Raw genomic sequence first — 19,669 nt, 5'->3', positions numbered from 1 at the left:
GAACAATTAACATGTCACACAGTGATTGTGAAAGTGTCACAACCAATAAAAATTTGTCCATCGGGACAAAACTCACACCGTTTACTACGTTAGAAACAAAATTACTACAGAGGTCAACGCCGACCAACTTGGCGGGGGCGGCGCCAAGTTTGGAGATTTTTCGGCTCGGCGCGGCGCCTCAATGTTGAAGGAATAGGAAATTAGCTTTATCAGCGGCGGCGGCGCGTAAAATTCTATCGGCGTATGGCGGCGCGGCGGCTTGAGTTCGGCGGCGTTCACCACTGAATTACTACTCTCCCTCGTTGAAACTAAAAAGAAAATTTTAGAAGAGAAGAAGACAGATTTTAAGACAGGTTTTTAAAATCGTAGGAAAAAAAAGCCAATCGCCATATTCATAATTGTAGTCCATGCGATTGTCGACCTATCATAAAAATGTCATCCAAATCCGTCCATAAACAAAACAGTTATGAGCCAGGGAACCTCGGCGACAGTCAAAAAACGCCGACTTTAGGGGCGTGGTTCTACGAATGGGGCAGATACAAACCTCCAGAAAAGGCTCTAAATGGTAGTCCCAGATGAGATCTACGTGATCCAGGAAGAACGGAGATCTTGAATCTGCCCCTTCCCAAGATATTAGCTCGGGAACATTGAAAATAATCATGTCGAAATTGGTCAAAACGGGTGAAATTCAACATGACGCAGAGCAGCGAAAATCGATATTTAGCTTCAGCTAGGCATTAAATGTCTGTCGCAAGTGAAATTAACCCATGTCGCAAGGGAACGACGTCGACATGTCGAAATTTCGACATGAAGCTAGAGAGCTGAAATTCAAAACAACACTTCCATATTCTTCAAATTACATATTCAAGCACTTTTGACCATGTCGACAGCCTATGGCGTTAAACTAAATTTCAATGTTGAAATTTCGACATGCCAAGGCTGATATTTGGGGATGAAATTTTTATGGTAGGTCGACAATCGCATGGACTACAATTTTGAATATGGCGATTGGCTCTAACTCCACTAGGAAAAAACCACACCCAAAGTGGGTGTGGTTCTTCGGAATATTTATAAACAGTTGTTCGACCCCTCAGGGCTAGGATGATACAAAAATATCTCCGGAAAAGTGCTCCTGGAATTTTGAGCGATAATTTGGTTGGATTTCCCATTGTGTAGATGGGGACATTAGCATTGTGGGATTAGGGGAGGGGCTTATTACGACGATTTTGCTCAATTTCTGGGGGGACTGTCCCCCTGCTTCCGCCACCACAAGTTTTTTGCGTTGGCAGCGTGGTGCGACGCGGCGTCCCAATGTTAAAATTAGAAATCAGATTTATCGGCGGCGCGTAAAATGCTACCGGAGTTCGGAGGCGATCATGGGTGGAATGTACTCACCTCTGGACTTATCGGAAAGATAAGTCTGGACTGATGAGGTCCGTTAAAAATAGCTATTTCCGTGTACATATGATACCGTGTTTTTAGCTTGACAGCATTGTACTACTCGAGAGGATTGTGCATATCTCGAAGTCTGGTCAGAGGCATTTTGCGACCCGAATTTGTCATTCCGGACGATAATTAAAATTTACAAACCATAAAAGTGATTTTTCGGCTAATAATACTGCTTTAACCACAAAAACAACGCTAAAATTGTATGTAAGTGGCCGTTAAGGAAGGTACATGAGGTACCTTGAGAATTGAGTGAAAAACTCAAGTTCTGAGGATTAGGTCAACCTTAAGTTTTCATTGTTTATATGGAGAAGTTGAGGTGAGGTTGAGGTTAAGGGTCACTTAAGGTCAAGGTGAGGTTGAGGTTGAGGGATCCCTAAGTTTTCATTGTTTATATAAATTAAGGAGCCACTCAACCTTTCCTCATCCTTAGGAAGCATTATTTATAGGGCCATAATTTAGTCTGAAAGTACTGTAAAAGAACATACGACATCGTTATTTCGTAATTTTGTAAAAAGTTAGCATTTGTTCATTCCCACAAGAAATGGGTGACGTTATAAATGAACCAGTATTTTTTAATTTATGTATGCCGTATTTTTTGTCGAGTTATGGTTGCGTAAAACCTTCTCACAAAATAGAGTAATTTCTGTCCAATGCAGAAATGTGTATACCACGACTTTCACCAATCACTTATGTACATACATATGTATGATTATGTATGTCGGTGCAGAAGTGCTTGTACAAAAGTCCTGGATATGCCTCTGATGGAAAAGATCGTCATATTTTTCTCTTATTTACAACCCGACACCTTCCACATTTTAGAGACGTGGCTCATGCACTGCATCAGGACAGGACAATCTCATTTAATAAATATTCTTAATAAGAAGTTGCCTACCGTATCTGATTCAGATCATTTGTATAATTAGATTATTCGTTTGCAATGATTTTTATCCTTCTTTATTAATTAAAGAGAGGTTGTCCGACTTGTAATGTATTCATTATTATTTCGCCTGTTGTTATTTTTCGTTTTGTAAAAGTATACTGACTGTGCTTTTAACGGGTTACATTAGTGATGCTAACTGCTAAAAAATCTTGTACTCGAAAAAAATTACGGGCGGGTGATGATTAGGACGGGAGATTTTCACGGGCGGGAGAGGGTCAACGGGAATCGGTGGGCGGAAGATTTCCACGGGCGGGAGTAAATGGGCGGAAGAACGCGGGCGGGAGATCATGGGCGGGTTGCTTCCGTATACCCTTTTGCTCAGACATGTTCATATCATGCTGATGCATTGGTTGTACATGAGGCGAATTTAGTGTCTCAGTCATCTCAGAAATAAAGCTATCAATATATCTTGGATCATAAAGTCGATCGAATACTTACCATTCCAATTCTACTGTATTTACCTGCAAAACAGGAAGTATATTTAAGAACGTACCGAATTTGGCCACGTATCCTTACCTTATTTTTACCATGATGCATGCTTATTTCTTAGAACAAAGGGTCACAATCCCACAGCGTGCAAATTTATTTTCTTGTCCCCCAACCCAGGAAAACAGTGACAAAAGGTTGGTTCCGTTCTGGCTTGGTGGAATCATTTCCCATCATGCAGAGCTCGGCCTATTTCACCCATAATTGCATGTCTCAATCTGAAATTTGAAATAAAACTCGTTGCTTTAATTGAACTTTCACTAAATATGCAGATTTTGCTAACAATCAAGACCAAGATATTTTATTAAATATTTAGCGCATGGAAACTTTGCATGACTAACTTGTCCTCAGGCAGGTCCATATTTTGCAGATGCATTGGTCCTACTTTTATGTACATAAGTTAACTGTGTACATATGTACATACGTATTGCATCAAATTGCATGAGGCGAATTTAGTGTCTCATCTCATAGAAATAAAGCTATCAAGCTAAAGCTATCCTGGATCATAAAGTCGATCGAATATCATTCAAATTCTACTGTATTTACCTGTAAAAGAGGAAGTATATTCAAGAACGTACCGAATTTGGCCACATTACTTTTACCATGCTACATATGTATTTCTTAAAACATAGGGTCACAATCCCGGGGTGGGGTCACATTAGAAGTAAAGCCATCCATGTATTTTAGCTTATTGGATCATCACGTCGATCGAATTCAGTTCCAATTCTCGTGTTTAAGAACGTACAGAACTTGGCCACGTATTCTTCGTTTATTTTTACCTTATGTTGTGTATTTCTTAAAACAAAGGGTCACAATCGGAAGCATGCAAATTTCCGCATTTCAACAAACACTCCGAGAAACCGTGCGTGGGTTCCGCACTCCTTTCCCCACACTCGACCTATGTACGTACTTCGCCCATAATTGCCATGTATGTCAATCTGACTGGTTTGAAAATCTAAATAAAATTCCTTTGTTCAATTCCGTTGCCCGATCGTATGACCAGCGCCGTGACATGACTCATATGCATCGATACCATTGGTCATCGGGGTGTGGTCACATATGTAGAACTTCTACAGTAGAAGTTACGCTATCCATACATTTGAGCTCAAATCGTCGAAATCGATCGAATTCAGTTCCAATTCTACTGTACTTGTAAGTCTAAGGATGAGAACGTACCGAATTTAGCCACGTTTTCTTAGCTTGTTTTTACATATTTCTTAGAACAAAGGACTACAATCGGGAGCGTGCTAATTTCCGTATGTCCACCAACCCCGAAGAACCGTGACAAAATGTTGGTTATTCCGTCCCCGCACTGGATTTATGCATTTCGCCCATAATTACCATGTATGCATGTCAATCTGGCTGGTTTGAAATCGAAATAAAATTCCTTTGTTCACTTTAATTCTGTTGCTTGGTCGTATGACCATCCGGCGTCATTTCATGACTCATCGGTATCGATACCATTGGTCATCGTCAGGTGCCATGAACCAATTTCGGATTAGTGTCTTATGCACTTTCACCCGGTTATCGCGTCCTTCTCTCACCTAGTCAAGAAAATAATTTCAAACTTCAAAGCTCAAAATTGAATTTCCAAATTAAGCAAGTCGAACTCTAACGATCGAACTTGAACGGTATCGTAATTCTGAAAGGTGAGTTATTGAGCATTTTCATATTTTTTAGATTGATATTGGCGACCAGTGTTTCGTTCAGGTGCAAAGTATCTACATACTTGCAAGAAATAACTGCACGAAAGTGGTTTCTTGCAGCTAAATATTTTGACCTGCAAGAAATGCGAAAGGCAAAAAGCCACGCCCCGCTGCAATATTTGGCAAGATGGCGCATATTTCTTACACTTTCTCCCAGTTTCTCGCACCTTGCATTTCTTGCGTTGATTACTTCGCACTGCAAGAAATTTAGTAAACCCGCAATAAAAACGAAATACTGGTCATGACACGAGCTTGACGATCTCTTAAAATAAAGACTGCGTATTTCAACTTGCATAATAATTTCATTCCTCGCAAATTCCATAAGATGCGTCGACATTCGCGACATTGTCTTGAGGAGTATGCCATGGAGCCAGTGGGACCGGTTGTACCTGACCCCACACCTCCTCCTCCTCCTCCCGCCCGAAGGGACCACGTCGCACTCGACATGCTGGAAGAATGCTGCGCAGAGACTCGATCCCGTTGCGAATCTGTCATCCGGTCAGATTATCAACCTAACCAGGGGAATTTCCTCGTACAAGCCTTGAAGAATTTGCCCGGGTTTAGGGAATGCCTTGCGAATGACATACATATTTCGATGAGGTAAGCTGTTATTAAATTTTGCATAAAATTGTAATGAGCATCTGTCGTCTATGCAAATGAAATCAACGAAAAATGAAAGACATAATTTTATTTAATTAACGATTTTGGGTTCAAATTCTCGTCGTCATCAAGGAATTGCTTAGGGGACGTTCATAAATTATGTAACTCGAGTCAAGCTTTAAACCAATCATCATCTGATATACACAAATATTCAATATTTCATAATTTCTGCATCTCCATCTTGATCATTGTCACTAGTCTTTTATGCATATTTTTGTACGATGAGCTTCACAGCTACGGCAATGACTTCCGTCTTTCATCTTAGTCTTTAGACCGCATTTGGTTCCTTCGGGTGTACAGTCCCAAAACTTAATTGCTTTAGTCCGTCCATTGACGCATCTCAAGATACTTTCCGGGGGGCATTTGTCCGGGGTGAGGTCGCGGCCACAAAAATGAATGTAAGTTCCCGTCGTGTTTACATCTGCTGGGCACAGGCAACCTGGTTCCGATTCCCCTTTTGCCACGTTGTCATAGCCTGCTAAAGCCTTCGAATGTGTTGCATAACAAATGTAATTGACAAGTAACACTGCCATCAGAACCACTATTTTAGCTTTCATTATTTATGTTGAAGGGGGTATGTAACGTTGAGGAGCTAGAATCAGAAATTATTTTGATGATCCTATTAGTAATTAACAAATCGTTTTATTTTCATTGCAGCTTATAAAAATATATATTTACCACAGTGAAAATAGTCGCAATGTTCCGTGTTATTAAAACATAATCAATTTTTTTTTAAGTCGCAAGATCAATTAGTCCTCGGTTTCGTGAAGTTTATGGAAATAATACTTTTCAATACTTAATGCTTCATCGGTGGCTCAATTATGAGTAATTTATCTAAAGAATTTTCTTTTCTTTCAATAAATATTGTTCTCCTCTCCTTTGTATTATTTTAGAGTGTTTTGGGGGATCGTTATTGTGGTGTTAAGTGCCATTGTGTACGTCATTGTTCAAATGGGGAGGACGAGAACAATGGGGCATCCGCTCGTAATTAACCCTGAAACAGAGGAAACGTACATCGGAAATGTTGCTTTTCCCAGGGTCACCGTTGCTCCTCCGGGGGGATTCAAGCGCACTCAAATTAAGGCTGCGTTAGGGTAGGGACATATTCTTGTGTGTAAATTACACAGCTACAAATTAAATATTCAGAAAGCATTACACTGTGTAATGCTTTCTGAATATTTAATTGGAGTCCTCTCAACGTATGCTCTCCGATTTTGCCTAAACCAGGGTCAAGCAATCCCAAATTTAATTATGTAATTTGCGGAAGACACGATCTGTTAATGCTTAGGTTTGGCAGAAATATTTGCATCCAAATAGGAGAAACGCGCCTTAAAAATGAAAAAGTACACTTTCTACAGTTACTGCGCACTTTCTCCATTTCGGATGCAAATATCTCCTGTAAACCTGAGCATTGGCAGATGTGTGGCTTGTAAATTTGTGGTTTAGTCCAGGAAAATGGCATGCTATAAAAATTTGTGATCGATTTACACTAATTTGCTCAAAATCTGGGTGCATACGCTGAGAGACCTCCATTGTCACCTGAGTTATTAAATGTTACTTTTGTACAACAGGAATTATTGGGACATACTAGAAGAACGTGATACTAATTGGACAACTAGTGAGACGTCGGGAGTATTTCAAATCATTGATCAAGTTTGTTCCTCCAATACAACTTTTGCTGGTTTGAATAATGTCAGACATTGGCACAATTGGAACTGGGAATTAGCAAATGAAGAAGATGCGACTGATATAATAATGGACAATGATTTACAGATGAGTAAAAGAGTCGCCCCGTTTATTCGAGAGGTTAGGAAAACTGAAGGCATACTAATTTAGGGATACTTTCGCTATATTTATTTATTTTATCATCAAAAATGCATTATCTTCTGTTGTTGCTTCAGGGAATGGTAAACTGTTCGGAATTATTTGAACGCTGCTTTCTCAATGGAGTGAAATTAGATTGCGGGGAGGTTTTTAAAGAGCATTTGTCTGAGAGGGGAAGTTCTTGCGTTTTTAATGGAATTTCAACTGCAGCAACTCGACGGTGTGAGGTCACGGCCACAAAAAATAAGGTAAGTTCCCGTCGTGTTTTGACCTGCTGGGCACAGGCAACCCGGTTCCGATTCCCCTGTCATCACTTTGTCAAAACTTCGAACAGCCAACGACGAATGCGATGCGTAACAAATGCAATTGACAAGCAGCATTGCCATCGGAAGAATTAATTTCGTTTTCATTATGTAGAGTACAAGGGATGGTTTAAAGATGAGCTACAACCGGATAAATTATTTTTAATTTTGGTAATAAAGTGACAAGCCTACTATTATTTATATACGTATAAATCACTTTTTTCATTGGAGCTCAAAAATAAAAATGAAAACTTACCAGTAGTTAGAATAGGCGCAAGATCAATTAGTCAGCCCCAGGTTTATGACGTTTATGGATACACTTTTCAGTTCTTAATGCTTCGTTGTCACAATTTAAGCATAGGTTTCTTTTCATTCAATAAAAGTCCTGCTTTCCTTTGTTTTAGGGTGTTTTGGACGATCGTTATTGCGCTGTTAAGTGCCATTGTGTACGTCAATGTTCAAATGGGACATCCAAGAACAATGGGGCATCCGCTAGTAATTAACCCTGAAACAGAGGAAACGTACATCGGAAATGTTGCATTTCCCAGGGTCACCGTTGCTCCCCCGGGGGGCTTTAAGCGCTATCTAAGATTCCGTTTTGTAAGGGTAATATTGTTGTAATGTCTTGTGCATATTTAACTTGTACTTTTATACGTAGAAATTATTGGCTCGCAAAGGACCGACGTTTTACTAATTGGACGACTAGTGAGGCGACAGGAGTATTTCGAATAATTTATCAAGTTTTAGTCGTCTATTGGTAGTTTTACACTAAACCTTTAACTCGTTTTTCTTGCATTTATATGGATCCGAAACTGATTTTATCAGGGTAAATAAATGCATCGATCCAGAATTTCCTGGATCATCTGTACAAGTTTACGTAAATATATATGGAGTGAAAGGCATACATAATTTCATACACTCGTCCAGTTAATCCGACCTTATCTCCCTTTTGTACAGAAAAGAGACACGCCTATTTGCATACTATAACTATACTACTCTGACCTATCGATAATGACTTTACTGGATCAATTATCTCAACAAGAATTTAATGAAACAAGACCATCTGCTCACACATGTCAGATCGTGTACACTTTATTGTTTGAGATTAGCCAGACCGACCCACAATTTCCTGTTCTTCTTCTTGACTCCGTGCACGAAAGTGATGGAAAGTTCTACTTTCACTGACTTTCACCCACATTTTTATTATCTGCATTTTCTTCAAATTTCGTTATTTTGCAAAATTATCTTTCATAATTATTTAAAAGTACTGGAGAGGAAGTGAGATTATCAGTGTGATGTATATTTTTATTACCATAATCATGGCGCTCCCATCTGCTCAAGGTATGTATCAGCCATATTTGGTCATAATTTTGTACTTAGAATATATTTTGGTACTTCTTTTAAACCACGTTTCTTAGCCGGACTGAAGTGCTACTGGTGCATTGGGGAGTTGGACGCCACGATGGAAAACTGGTCATCAATCAACCGTTTAAATAAAATCCATCAGCGATTCGGCGAACAAATTATTCCCAAATGTGACACCGTTAAGAATGATGACACCGACTTTTCATGGGATTGTGGCAATGAGCGTGAGTAAATTATTTCTAGATATGTGCTTATCGTAGGTGCATTTTTTTAAACGCCATGATTTTTCAGGGGGTGCAGTTTGTTTCGCGTATACGGATCGTCGCAAGGGGAGGGGATGCTTGTCACCTGCCGTGGCAAAAATCCTTGGAAAAAAGACACGCCCTGAGCCAGGAACTTGTCGAAAAGTTTGGGTGGGTGGAGAACACTCGGAAATTTGCTACTGTAATGAGAACTACTGCAACATGGGGGAGACGAATGGTGTGTCATTGGCATCAAGTCAAGCTATCTTTATCTGGATGAGCTATCTTTTAAGAAGTAAATTATGCTGAGGAGATGTGTTATTGTGTTATTTGCATATGGTATTTGAAATTGCAAAGAAAATTATGTACAAAATTCAATAACTTGCAACTTAACTCAGGGCACGTGCCCTGAGTCAATTATATATATTTGGCGTTACTTATTGTAGGAAGTTGGTAGGAAGGAAGTAAGAAGTTGGATCAAAATTTGCCAAGTTCCGAGTCTTTTATAACAAAATCGCTGACGTTTGATGTGTTATTTTTGTAATTCCACTCGATTTCCATATCTCACATAATTATCTGTGCCCTTGAATTTTTAATGATCACAGATCTATTCGGCGTATACTTATTGGAGGAGGTTGCTAGTGCTCCCCGTAGTCTGAAAATATAATGCAAATTAACTTTTGAAAATTCAAGGAATCGGAATCTATTTACAAATCTGTTTACAAATCTATATGCTAATTTTATTTTATCAAAATTTTGGCATGAAACATGACCAAATTTTCAAAATTGACAAGCCTTGGTAAGAAATATAAATTATGTATGTCGGTAATAAATTTGAGTATGATAAACTCAAATAGTCAATTTTTGATGTACTTTTATACTAAACTGCTAATTTTTTGATAAATTAAACTCAAGCATGTATGTACCAGTTTGCAATTCATCCTTTAACAAGTCTGTTTTTTGCCTGTAGCTCCTGTCTCCTGTACTCAGAATTAGAGTGAATTGCGAGTGATTGAAACTTTAAATAAGAGTTTATTTACGGTATGTTCGCATGTAGTTTATTACAATTACAATTGCTTTGAATTGAACAGTTTAGTATTTTTTGTATGTTCTCCACCGATCATGCATTGTATTTTTGTATTTGCAATAATCAGTCAGTCGTATTTTGTGTTTCGGTAGGAGGCTTAATATATAAGTAGCAATTACACAAGTAAGGATATTGCAAATTAATTGCTGAATTCCAGAAATATGTACAGATATCTTAGACTAAACTGGCATTTTCTTTGTACTTATCCTTTATCTATCGTAGATATTTACTACTATCTATAATACGATTATTATATAACAATAACAATTATGTAACAGGTACTTAAAAATTGATAAACGAAAATAAATAGTTGACCGCCCCAAACATGCATCCACAAATGTACACCCCCTCTATTTAAGTAGAATTTCATTAAAAATATTTGCTAAATGCGTATCGTCCATTAATTTGGCTGTTCACTGTTACTCCAACGATACTTGTTCCGAACGTAGAGCGATTTGAGGCATATCCTCAGCTTGTAAACCCCATAGCAGAACACGGTATGTGCAATTGGTGTCACGACCACGGCTAAAGTTGAGAAAATGATGGCCTTCTTTGGATTCGATTTCCAGTTGAGGACAGAATAGATAAACTCGTTGCCGGGACGGTACGGTCCACCGGCTGCTTCGTATAGACATCTGTAGCATACAAAATGGCGAAATTTTTATAATTTTTATGGAATTGGGGCAAAAATTTGGCAAAATTGGAGCACACATCATGAACAAAGTTGCATTTATGTATCTCATGTGCCACTCACGTAAAGACGACGTAGAATAAAACCAGGCCCGTCGGTACGAGAAAGTGCGTCGGTCTGGCAGGAATTGCAATAATGAAAGCATCCAAAATTGCAAGAACGGCAGTAGCGCCATGGACGATGTAATGACTTTTGAATCTTTCGCATGTCGGTTGATCAGGGTCTGCATGCATGCAAAAAAGTTAGACATGAGTTATTTCTTCCTATTTTTGCGACCCTGACTTCAAAATGGCAAAATGTGTTTCTTTATTAAGTACCATATTTGTAAACAACAGTCCAATATCCAAGAACGACACAGTACGGCAAAACATGCACCACATTCATCAAAATCCAGACGCCTTTCTCCAAATAAGTCAAGGGCAGCAGTTTTAGTTCTGGTGGCGTTTCTGAATTATTAACCATTGTCCCCATCTTTACAGAGCCTTGAGAGCCTCTCTGTTTTTCTACATCCTGTTCTGCTGCAGGATTTTGCTGACTGGTGAGATTTTGATATCCATTCTGCTGCTGTTTCTCGTTCTGCAGCTCTAAAATGATGGATTGATGGTTATTTCCGCCCAAGGTCAGCAGGGAGGATGATGAAGTCGAGTTCTTCTGCTGGGGAGATAAGACGCCATTCTTAAAGGTCCACCAGCGCCACAGGACGATGCCGAAGAGGACAAGCCCGTACACATTTTGCAACGTGAATGACCAATTTGTAAGGAAAATGTGGAACAAGTGTGACTGACATGAGGCCGAGATGGTTATCCCGGATAAGAGAATAACCATGAAGGCGGCACGGTATATGAGATATGGGAGAGAGACGCGGTGTGACGAAGTATTAACGGCGGATTTTGAGCCATTTTCCAGAATATTTTGTGGTTGTGAAGTAGAACTGAGTTCCCACTGAAATTATTTTAATTCATTAATTAGTTAATTAAATGAGCAATTAATTAAAGAAAATTATTCGTCTCAATTTACCTCGCTGCAGAAAAAGTGATGAGCCTGGATGGAGTCGAGATTAAAGTCGTTCGTTACATGAGACCATATTTTATTCGCCCAATGACTCCCCTTAACAAAAGACATTATAAAAACTCCTTCGTGGAATTTATGTCCCAAATTTATTTAATATTTTGAATATAAAATTCTCAAATGTTTTGAAATCGCATGATTCTTCGAATTTATGTATTTTTAAAAATTCCCGATAAACTCCTCGGACCCCTAGAAAATGAGGACTTTTGCTGATAATGTTTTCAAACACGGTAGGAAAGTCGTAAATAATTCTGCAAACACGCGCAGTCCGATATACAATTGAATCAATTGTGTATTGTCAAGTGCAGGAGACAGGTCATGCACTTTGTCACTCGTTAATTAATTCATGTATTGAATGGATTGCAGATTTTCTAAATATTATTTTCTTCCTGTAATGTGTACGTCCTTATCAGGTTAAAATGGCTTGTGTGGTTTGGTTTGGTTTAGCTGATCAATTCACTAGCCACACATACACGACTAATTAGCAAAAACTGGATGGGTCATTAGTTATTAAGTAAAGTTGAAAAATCTCACTTTGCCTCTGTTATTTATTTATACTTTACACATCCACAAATCACGTTAACTGCATTAAATAGCGTCAGTCCAAGTAAGAGAGTGACCACATCAAAATCTAGCTCAACCGCAGAATCGAATGCCGTAGTCGGACTTTTTGTTTAGACTTCCGATGCAGAATGACGCTTAGGGCTGCATTTCATGCCACTTTTATTATGGTGGGTTGATTTTACTAGTGCGTAAGTTGGTTGGGATGTTGGTTGATTTACCATTAATTATTTATTGTGCACTGTATTTACGACATTCATATGCACAACTTGGAGCAGAAGAGTGGAGATTGTTGTGGGATGGTTTTACTGGTCTGGAAAAAGATTTCGAATTAAAATATGTGTAAGCATTTCCTTATTTTATTTCTCCCCCTTACTTAAAAATTCATCCTGCTCGAATAAATCAATCCAGCTAATCTGCCACGGCTGAAGTGTCAATCTGGAACGAAATGGTGTGAATGAATGTGAATATGAAACGAATAAGTGAGCTGATTGATTTAAACGGGATATCTCAATTCTATCCTCAATTTAGAAAGTGACAACTGACTAAAATAAATAAATTGTCGACCTTCATCTCGTCATCGCGGACATGGTATAGATAAATGACGACTTTGACTATGCAAATGCACCATATACACATCCTAAAACATATTTATCATCATCTCTGTGCATATGCAGTACTGTCACATTATAAGAAAGTAAATTTTATAGATAACCATCCCCTTTCCTCGGCAGTTTTCAGGATCGTGACTGCCTGACCATGACCATTCAGCCAGCAATCCCCGCACCCAGATTAACTCCTCGAAGCATGAATTTAGTACAATAAAATAATTAGTTCCATTCCAACATTGCCTCAACTCGGATATAATGTTTCTTTCTTTTCTTGTCGTGATATCGCGTCCACAAAAGTGAATCGTACTTCATGTCATGAAATTCCAGTTGCTACTTGCTGATGAGGGGTTCTTAACACTGAAATATTATGGCCTGCCTGCCTCATAAAACGAGAAATGTGTACGTGTATACATATTATATAACAATGCAGACGATGCGATAATCTTAATGTGCTCGTAGAAGTACGTAAGTGGCATTGTCATCAGGATATATCTACTTATTGTCACACAAGTGAGCTGACCAGGGTACGAATCATGTGTCATTTCTTTAATGAGGAAAAACTGTGAGTGAGTATTAAAACTAATCCGTGGCACAAATTATGTATCCAACAGAAATGAAATACTTGCCCATTGCACACTTTTGTTCTTCTTTCTGTTTAAAAAAAGTTGGTATACAATGAATGATAACAAGTTATCTTTCCTATGCACTTTAAAGAGGAAATGAGTCAAGTTGTATGTGCATAGTGGTGAGTGACACATAACTGTTGTTCTGTTCTTGCTTTTGTACCATATACAAAAACACCATCCAATTTGATGAGTAATGACAGTAATAAGAGAGATACATAAACTCTCAATTTTGATTGCCTGCAATTTCCTGACGACCAGTTGGACTTTAGAGTCTGGGTCTCCCCTTCACGGCAAAAAGTCCACGTGTTGACGTGTCCAAAAACAAGGAGAGGATATCAAATATCAAAATTGTGCATTTTAAAAGTATTATCAAATCCTATAGAGTAGGACTAATGACCATGAGTAGATAGATAAATACACACGTTACTAAAATTCGGCACAAAGCCAAACTCTCCTCGGAACAGCAAAACTCTATTATTTTTCATTACAGAATATTTATGGAACATGTAACAACAACCTCGAAAGTAAATAAAATAAAATAAAATTTTGGCACGAAACATGTCCATTGTGTGTTTTGCCATAATAAAATCAGGGGTGCAAATATTTTCAAAATAAACTACCTAGTTTAATATGTATGTATTTAGACCAGTTGCCGGCAATATGTACACATGCATGTTTACGAATGGGAATGAATTCATGGAAAAAATGCCACCCAGAAGATATGATTCGCTTGTATCAACAACTCGTAATTTTGCCCCGAGACTAATTCGCAATCGATACCGACATTAATAAAAATGCTTGTATAATTGTTGAAGAAAATAAAACAAGTTCATCATCTTGACTGAACACCTGAGAAATTCGCACCTGAGAAATTCGTCTCCCTTGATGAACCATTTAACTATTCACATCCACAGCTTAATAACTAATTCTATTCAACGTGTAATTAAACCGTTACCTTGCTTAAAGAAAAGATGAAATGGCACGCAATCAAAATCTTATTATTTATGAAACTTGCTCCTTCTTCTGAGGATGAGAACAAACTGCGAATCTTATTAAAAATTGGACTTGATTTAAACCCACGTCATGTATAACGTAACGTAACAGTCAATGAACGCCGCGTCTATTTATGTGCGAATCTTCATCTTTGTTTCAAAATTTGTGTATGTACATCGGTCGGATTAACAAATTAAGTGGGTGGGTGGATGGGTAGATAGGTAGGAGGAATTACAATTATTAAGGTGTACCATGCATAAAAATTGCAAATGTGCACATATTTGCACGAATAAGTATTTTACATTTCAACTTTTAGCATAAAACCACGTCACGAGCAAAAATAAATTTACGCTGTTTTTACAGCATTTTCCATCATCACTTTAGGGAAGGTAAAAAATATGGCAAATTGTGATAAATTGAGCGATGATGATGACGACCTAACTCAAACTTTTTGTGTTAAACTTCTCCCTGAAATTCCTTAAAAGAGTAAGGAGTGGATATACATATAATTACGTCTGTTACCTTACCACTCATCATCCTGTCGGTCGGTTTGAGGGTAAATTACACCTAATTTTAACCATGATCATTAAACGTGTGGTTTCTCGAATATCCGAGGAACATAAAAGTTTGCTATGTTAAGAGTTGCAGGAGAGGTACTAAAATTGAGCTCTTGGTTGGAGCGTCGGAGCGTGTATCATGTAATTATCGATGGTTATGATTTACATAGGTATATCGTGATTTTTCACGAGAATTTGTGTGGATCGGGTTAATTGCATATCTACCACATGAGATATATATCAATGTTGAATGTTGAATTATAGGTAAATTTTGCAAAACCCTGTGAAGAGAACTTCTTCATTTTGCTATGCAAGGATTTATTTGGATTAATTTGTTCATATTTTTTGTGCACACATTTAGATTCAAAGTGCAAACTCGCTCTAATTGCTTTCACTTTGAGAAAACATGCTATATTTTATTTCCATTGATGATAAGTTTTCTGTATAAGCTTCCAATAAAATTTATTTATAATTGAAGGTAAAAAACATACAGACAGAAACATGAAAAACTTGTCCAGATTACCAGTCCAAGGAATTATTCATCATTCCTGAAAATGTGTTTAAAAATTGCAATATATTTTTTGAAAAGTAGTAAAACCAAGTATTTAATCAATATTATTTTGCATTTTGTTAAATAATTTGACAAGTTGAGAAGGCAAGAAAATTATGATTATTTAGTTAACTAAAAGTGTGAAATGTTATAAATTGGCGAAATATAAGGTAAATTTATCAATTAGTGGTTGAAATTGAACAACTGAAACATCTTGGGTTTCCAATCTATCTAAAACTCGTAAACTTTATAAGATCGGTGTGAAACTACAATAAATAATTTTGGATTTTATTTGAAATCAATTAAATTCGATTCCATATTTAACTTATTACATTTTGAGATAAAATTTTCTCGAAATTAAACTAAAACTTCATGGCTAAATTTTCGTAAACTCTGTAGTGCAAACACAAATTTGTTGAAATTACCTGAAATGTTATCAATGCGGGGAAATATTTATCAATTAGAATTGCATGGTTTAATGGTTAATTGTTATTATGCAGTGGATAAACCTTCTTAATTTAATAAGCATAAAACTCCTAAATTTTGCAAAATCGGTAAGAAACTCTGACTGGGTTCATTATTTTATTCCCATTTTTCAAAATTCATCGAAATGAAGCAAGCAACTGCAAAAATTGTTACTTTTTTTGCATTAGTCATTTATGGCTTGTAAAATTTACCAACTTATTGTCCACGTAAAATGAGGACACTATTCAATCTGTAACCAAAGATGTTAGCGACGACGACGACGACGACGCCATTGAAATTGATAACATATCACGTGAAATCAGAAATGATATGGCAGATATTAAAGTTACTGGTAATATCTTGATTGGTGACATTTGTTGATAATTTTAGTTTTGTCCAATTTTGCCGTTGTTTTTGGAATTTACATAATTTGTGAATTTGATAGTTAATTAAAAGGTTAGTTTTCTTTTTATGTTCAGAAACATTAATCTTAGGATTAGGATTAGGATTAGTCTGGTTAATTTTCAGGCAACATAGTGGAATGCAAGATTGTCAAAAATTACTTATACGCATTACGCAACACAATAAAAAAATATTTCCCGAGCATATACTTAAACCAATAGTAGCATTATTTTCGAGTAAAAATTGCAAAATGTACAAAAATCCATTTGCGAAACGCAATTTATTTTCATTTAAGAATTTGCATATTTATACAAATATATTTATGCCATTGTAATCTCGTTGTAAGACCTTATGTTTTGCATTATCTTTTTCTAAGTACTTTCCAAATCGTGAAATAAATCCTGTTTGACGTTAACTTACACAGAAGACAGGAAACATAAAAGTTCATGTTTGTCATTGATTTTGCACATCAGCTCATCATTTTCTTTCCCGTTCTATTTCTGATCTCAACTTGAGAAATGGTGATGCACGAAAGGTACGCATATACCTACTTTCGAACGTATTTAACGTATCAACGACACGCTTATATATCTCAACAACAGAATTTCACTTATCCAAGTTAACCCAACGTTTAAATCGTTGCATATGCGCATGAAATAATGTCACTTTCCTTGCCAATTCCATACCACCATTCGCTTTATTTCCCCAAATCGTACAACTTATCTTGTACCTAAATCTTTTTTCGTGTTCTGGCACGCTATTTTATCACGAGAAAACAAGCCTTCTTGGTTCGAAACATATGGCCAAGACAAATCGCGAAATCATAAGACGTATCGATTTTCAAATTTCAATTTTCGAGTCAATTAAAAAAAATTCAGAACATAAAACTTAAAAAATTACTTGTTTTTCTTTGTGAAATCTGTTCGAAAATTTGACAAAACCTAAACTTTTATGGGTTGCATACTCACTCAACAAGTTATAATTCTAAAGTTTCTCTCATTTATCTCCCCAAAAAATGAAGACTCCCACGACGCCAAGTTCCAAATTTTCGAAATCTCTAAAGTTCATTCTGGGAGCAATATGTTGGACATTTATCATCATCCTCTTCACTATTCCGCTCTGCATCCTCGCAATTTCGAAAGTGGTGGTCATCCTCCTCGCAAAATTGGTGAGGAAGGATTTGTCCTCCGTGACCACTGGGGACGCCGCCTTCACGATAGGGTGCAGTTGGGAAAAGTCGAAACTTAGTCTCGGATTATTGTGCCATGTTCAAGGTCACCTGAAACTAGAACAAGTCCAAGACCGCTTTTCAAGTTCATTGCTCGCCCCAAAAGTTGGGAATTGTCCAAAATATGAGAAATTGTTTTCCTGCCTGGTCACCTTTTGTGGTTACGTCTTCAGCAAAACGCTGCCCCCGGAAGCCGTCGACCTGAACAAGTTAATCTACGAGAGAAAGCTGCACCCGGGTGAAAGTCTGGAACAAGTGGTGGACGACTGGATGGAAAAAAGATACGGGGAGTTGATGCCTGCCTGGGAGGTTATGGTTATCCCGATGTCAAGGTCAAATAATAACAATGATGAGGTCAAAGATGGCATCGAGGAGACAATCATTGCGTTTAAAATGCATCATGTTTTCGCCGATGGATATTCTTTGCTTCACCTTTTGGATATTTTGACCAATGCGAAGGCAAGTAATGCATTTTATAGTGGAAGATAAGTTCATTTGCATTTTATCCATCACGAAATACTAAAAAAATTATATGTCTTATAAAATACAGGCACCTTATCTCGTGAAGGAAGTGAATGAATCGATTTGGAAGAAGGTACAAATAGTTTACCAATTTTTTTCTAGAATTTCACACTCATTTTTTGAAAATTTTCTCAGATTTTGGACGCTATTTCGACCCCAGTTAACCTCTTCATGCTTGAAGGTCCTGGGACAAATCCGCTCAAATTGACCAAACCTCAAACCAAATGGATCTACACGTTCACCACGGTCGATTTGGCCCCAATGAAGGCCATTCGTGCCAAGTATGACGTCCACTTTGCCTCCATCATGCTCTCCCTAATCGTCGGATCGATAAGACAATATCTGCTGGAAAAAGAGAAAGAGTTACCGGCTAATTTATCTCTGGTGGACACGCTTCCCTGTCAACTTCATCCTTCTCAAAACCACATTTTGTGTAATCATTGGACAATTGGAATTATAAAGTCTCCCCTCGCCGCGGATAACCCACTCGAACGGGTCATCGAGACGGAAAAGAACTTTCTCCGCTTTCATGAAGCTGGTCTTCAAAAGGTTGCTGTCAATTATTTGTTCCCCTTCGCGTGGCTGTTTCCGCAGTTCATGGCAGAGAAAGTGTTGCAAAAGGATAGGATAGGTTTCAACCTGGGTTTGACGTCTTTAGTGGGGGCAAATAAGTACGAGTTTCTGGGACAGCGAATTAAAATGATATATCCGCTCCTCACTTTGATTGATTCGCATCCATTTACAGGTACGTAATTGCAATGGCCGCGGAACAGAGGGACAATGTCCCCACGGTTATTCGATGTCCGCATCATCTGCCCATGTTATGTAAACCCCACCCTCCCCTATCCTACAATGTTAGTGTCCCCACGGCTTCCGCGGCCACTGCATAAATAATTTTGGTGATATTATTGAAAACGTTTCTTAATTTTGATCAGTATTTTCCTGGTTCACTTTCTCCCACTCGGACAAAGTCGATATTACTCTGGGCGCCGCGTCGGACTTGTTTCCCTGTCGAAATTCGCTCTCCAAAATAACAGAGGACTATTTTCACACGGAGTTTCGAAATCTGTGCCTTCAATGTGGAATTCCTCTCAGTTCGTGAATGTTTACTTCAATAGTGAGCTAATTATGTAATTATTGTCCTTTAAATCCAGACTGTCATGTCAAATGTGATAGAAATCCTTGAAAAATATTTGTATATTTGTATAACAAAAGTGAATAATAAACTGGTAAAAGTGAAAATGTCGAGGAAATTGTATGCAAATAGGAAAAAAATCAATTTACGACCAAAATTTTTGGATGGTAAACGCACAAAAATTTTTATTTTTGTGCTC

General features: G+C 37.7%; 3 protein-coding genes across 3 annotated transcripts; 2 read left to right on the top strand and 1 right to left on the bottom strand.

Moving 5' to 3' along the window:
- The first annotated feature begins 7,645 nt into the window (after positions 1–7,645).
- LOC118436247 lies at positions 7,646–10,385 on the top strand. Its single transcript, XM_035853895.1, has 3 exons — positions 7,646–8,708; positions 8,786–8,956; positions 9,024–10,385. Exons 1-3 carry the CDS (start codon positions 8,663–8,665, stop codon positions 9,281–9,283), a joined length of 477 nt encoding a protein of 158 aa, XP_035709788.1. The 5' UTR covers positions 7,646–8,662; the 3' UTR covers positions 9,284–10,385.
- Positions 9,987–14,670, bottom strand: LOC110851656. The gene is made up of 5 exons (XM_035853894.1): positions 14,574–14,670; positions 11,770–11,859; positions 11,070–11,694; positions 10,816–10,975; positions 9,987–10,696 (listed from the first exon to the last, which is right to left on the bottom strand). The coding sequence occupies exons 3-5, from the start codon at positions 11,575–11,577 to the stop codon at positions 10,462–10,464; spliced, it is 903 nt and encodes a 300-aa protein (XP_035709787.1). The 5' UTR covers positions 11,578–11,694; positions 11,770–11,859; positions 14,574–14,670; the 3' UTR covers positions 9,987–10,461.
- Positions 14,671–17,239: 2,569 nt separating this feature from the next.
- On the top strand, positions 17,240–19,577 carry LOC110852730. Its single transcript, XM_022100842.2, has 4 exons — positions 17,240–18,272; positions 18,364–18,408; positions 18,471–19,080; positions 19,271–19,577. Exons 1-4 carry the CDS (start codon positions 17,601–17,603, stop codon positions 19,435–19,437), a joined length of 1,494 nt encoding a protein of 497 aa, XP_021956534.1. The 5' UTR covers positions 17,240–17,600; the 3' UTR covers positions 19,438–19,577.
- Positions 19,578–19,669: the final 92 nt, after the last annotated feature.

The sequence above is a fragment of the Folsomia candida genome, unplaced genomic scaffold, assembly GCF_002217175.1.
Source record: "Folsomia candida strain VU population unplaced genomic scaffold, ASM221717v1 Fcan01_Sc007, whole genome shotgun sequence".
Taxonomy (NCBI): Eukaryota; Metazoa; Arthropoda; class Collembola; order Entomobryomorpha; family Isotomidae; genus Folsomia; species Folsomia candida.
This window is presented reverse-complemented; position numbering and strand designations above follow the sequence as displayed.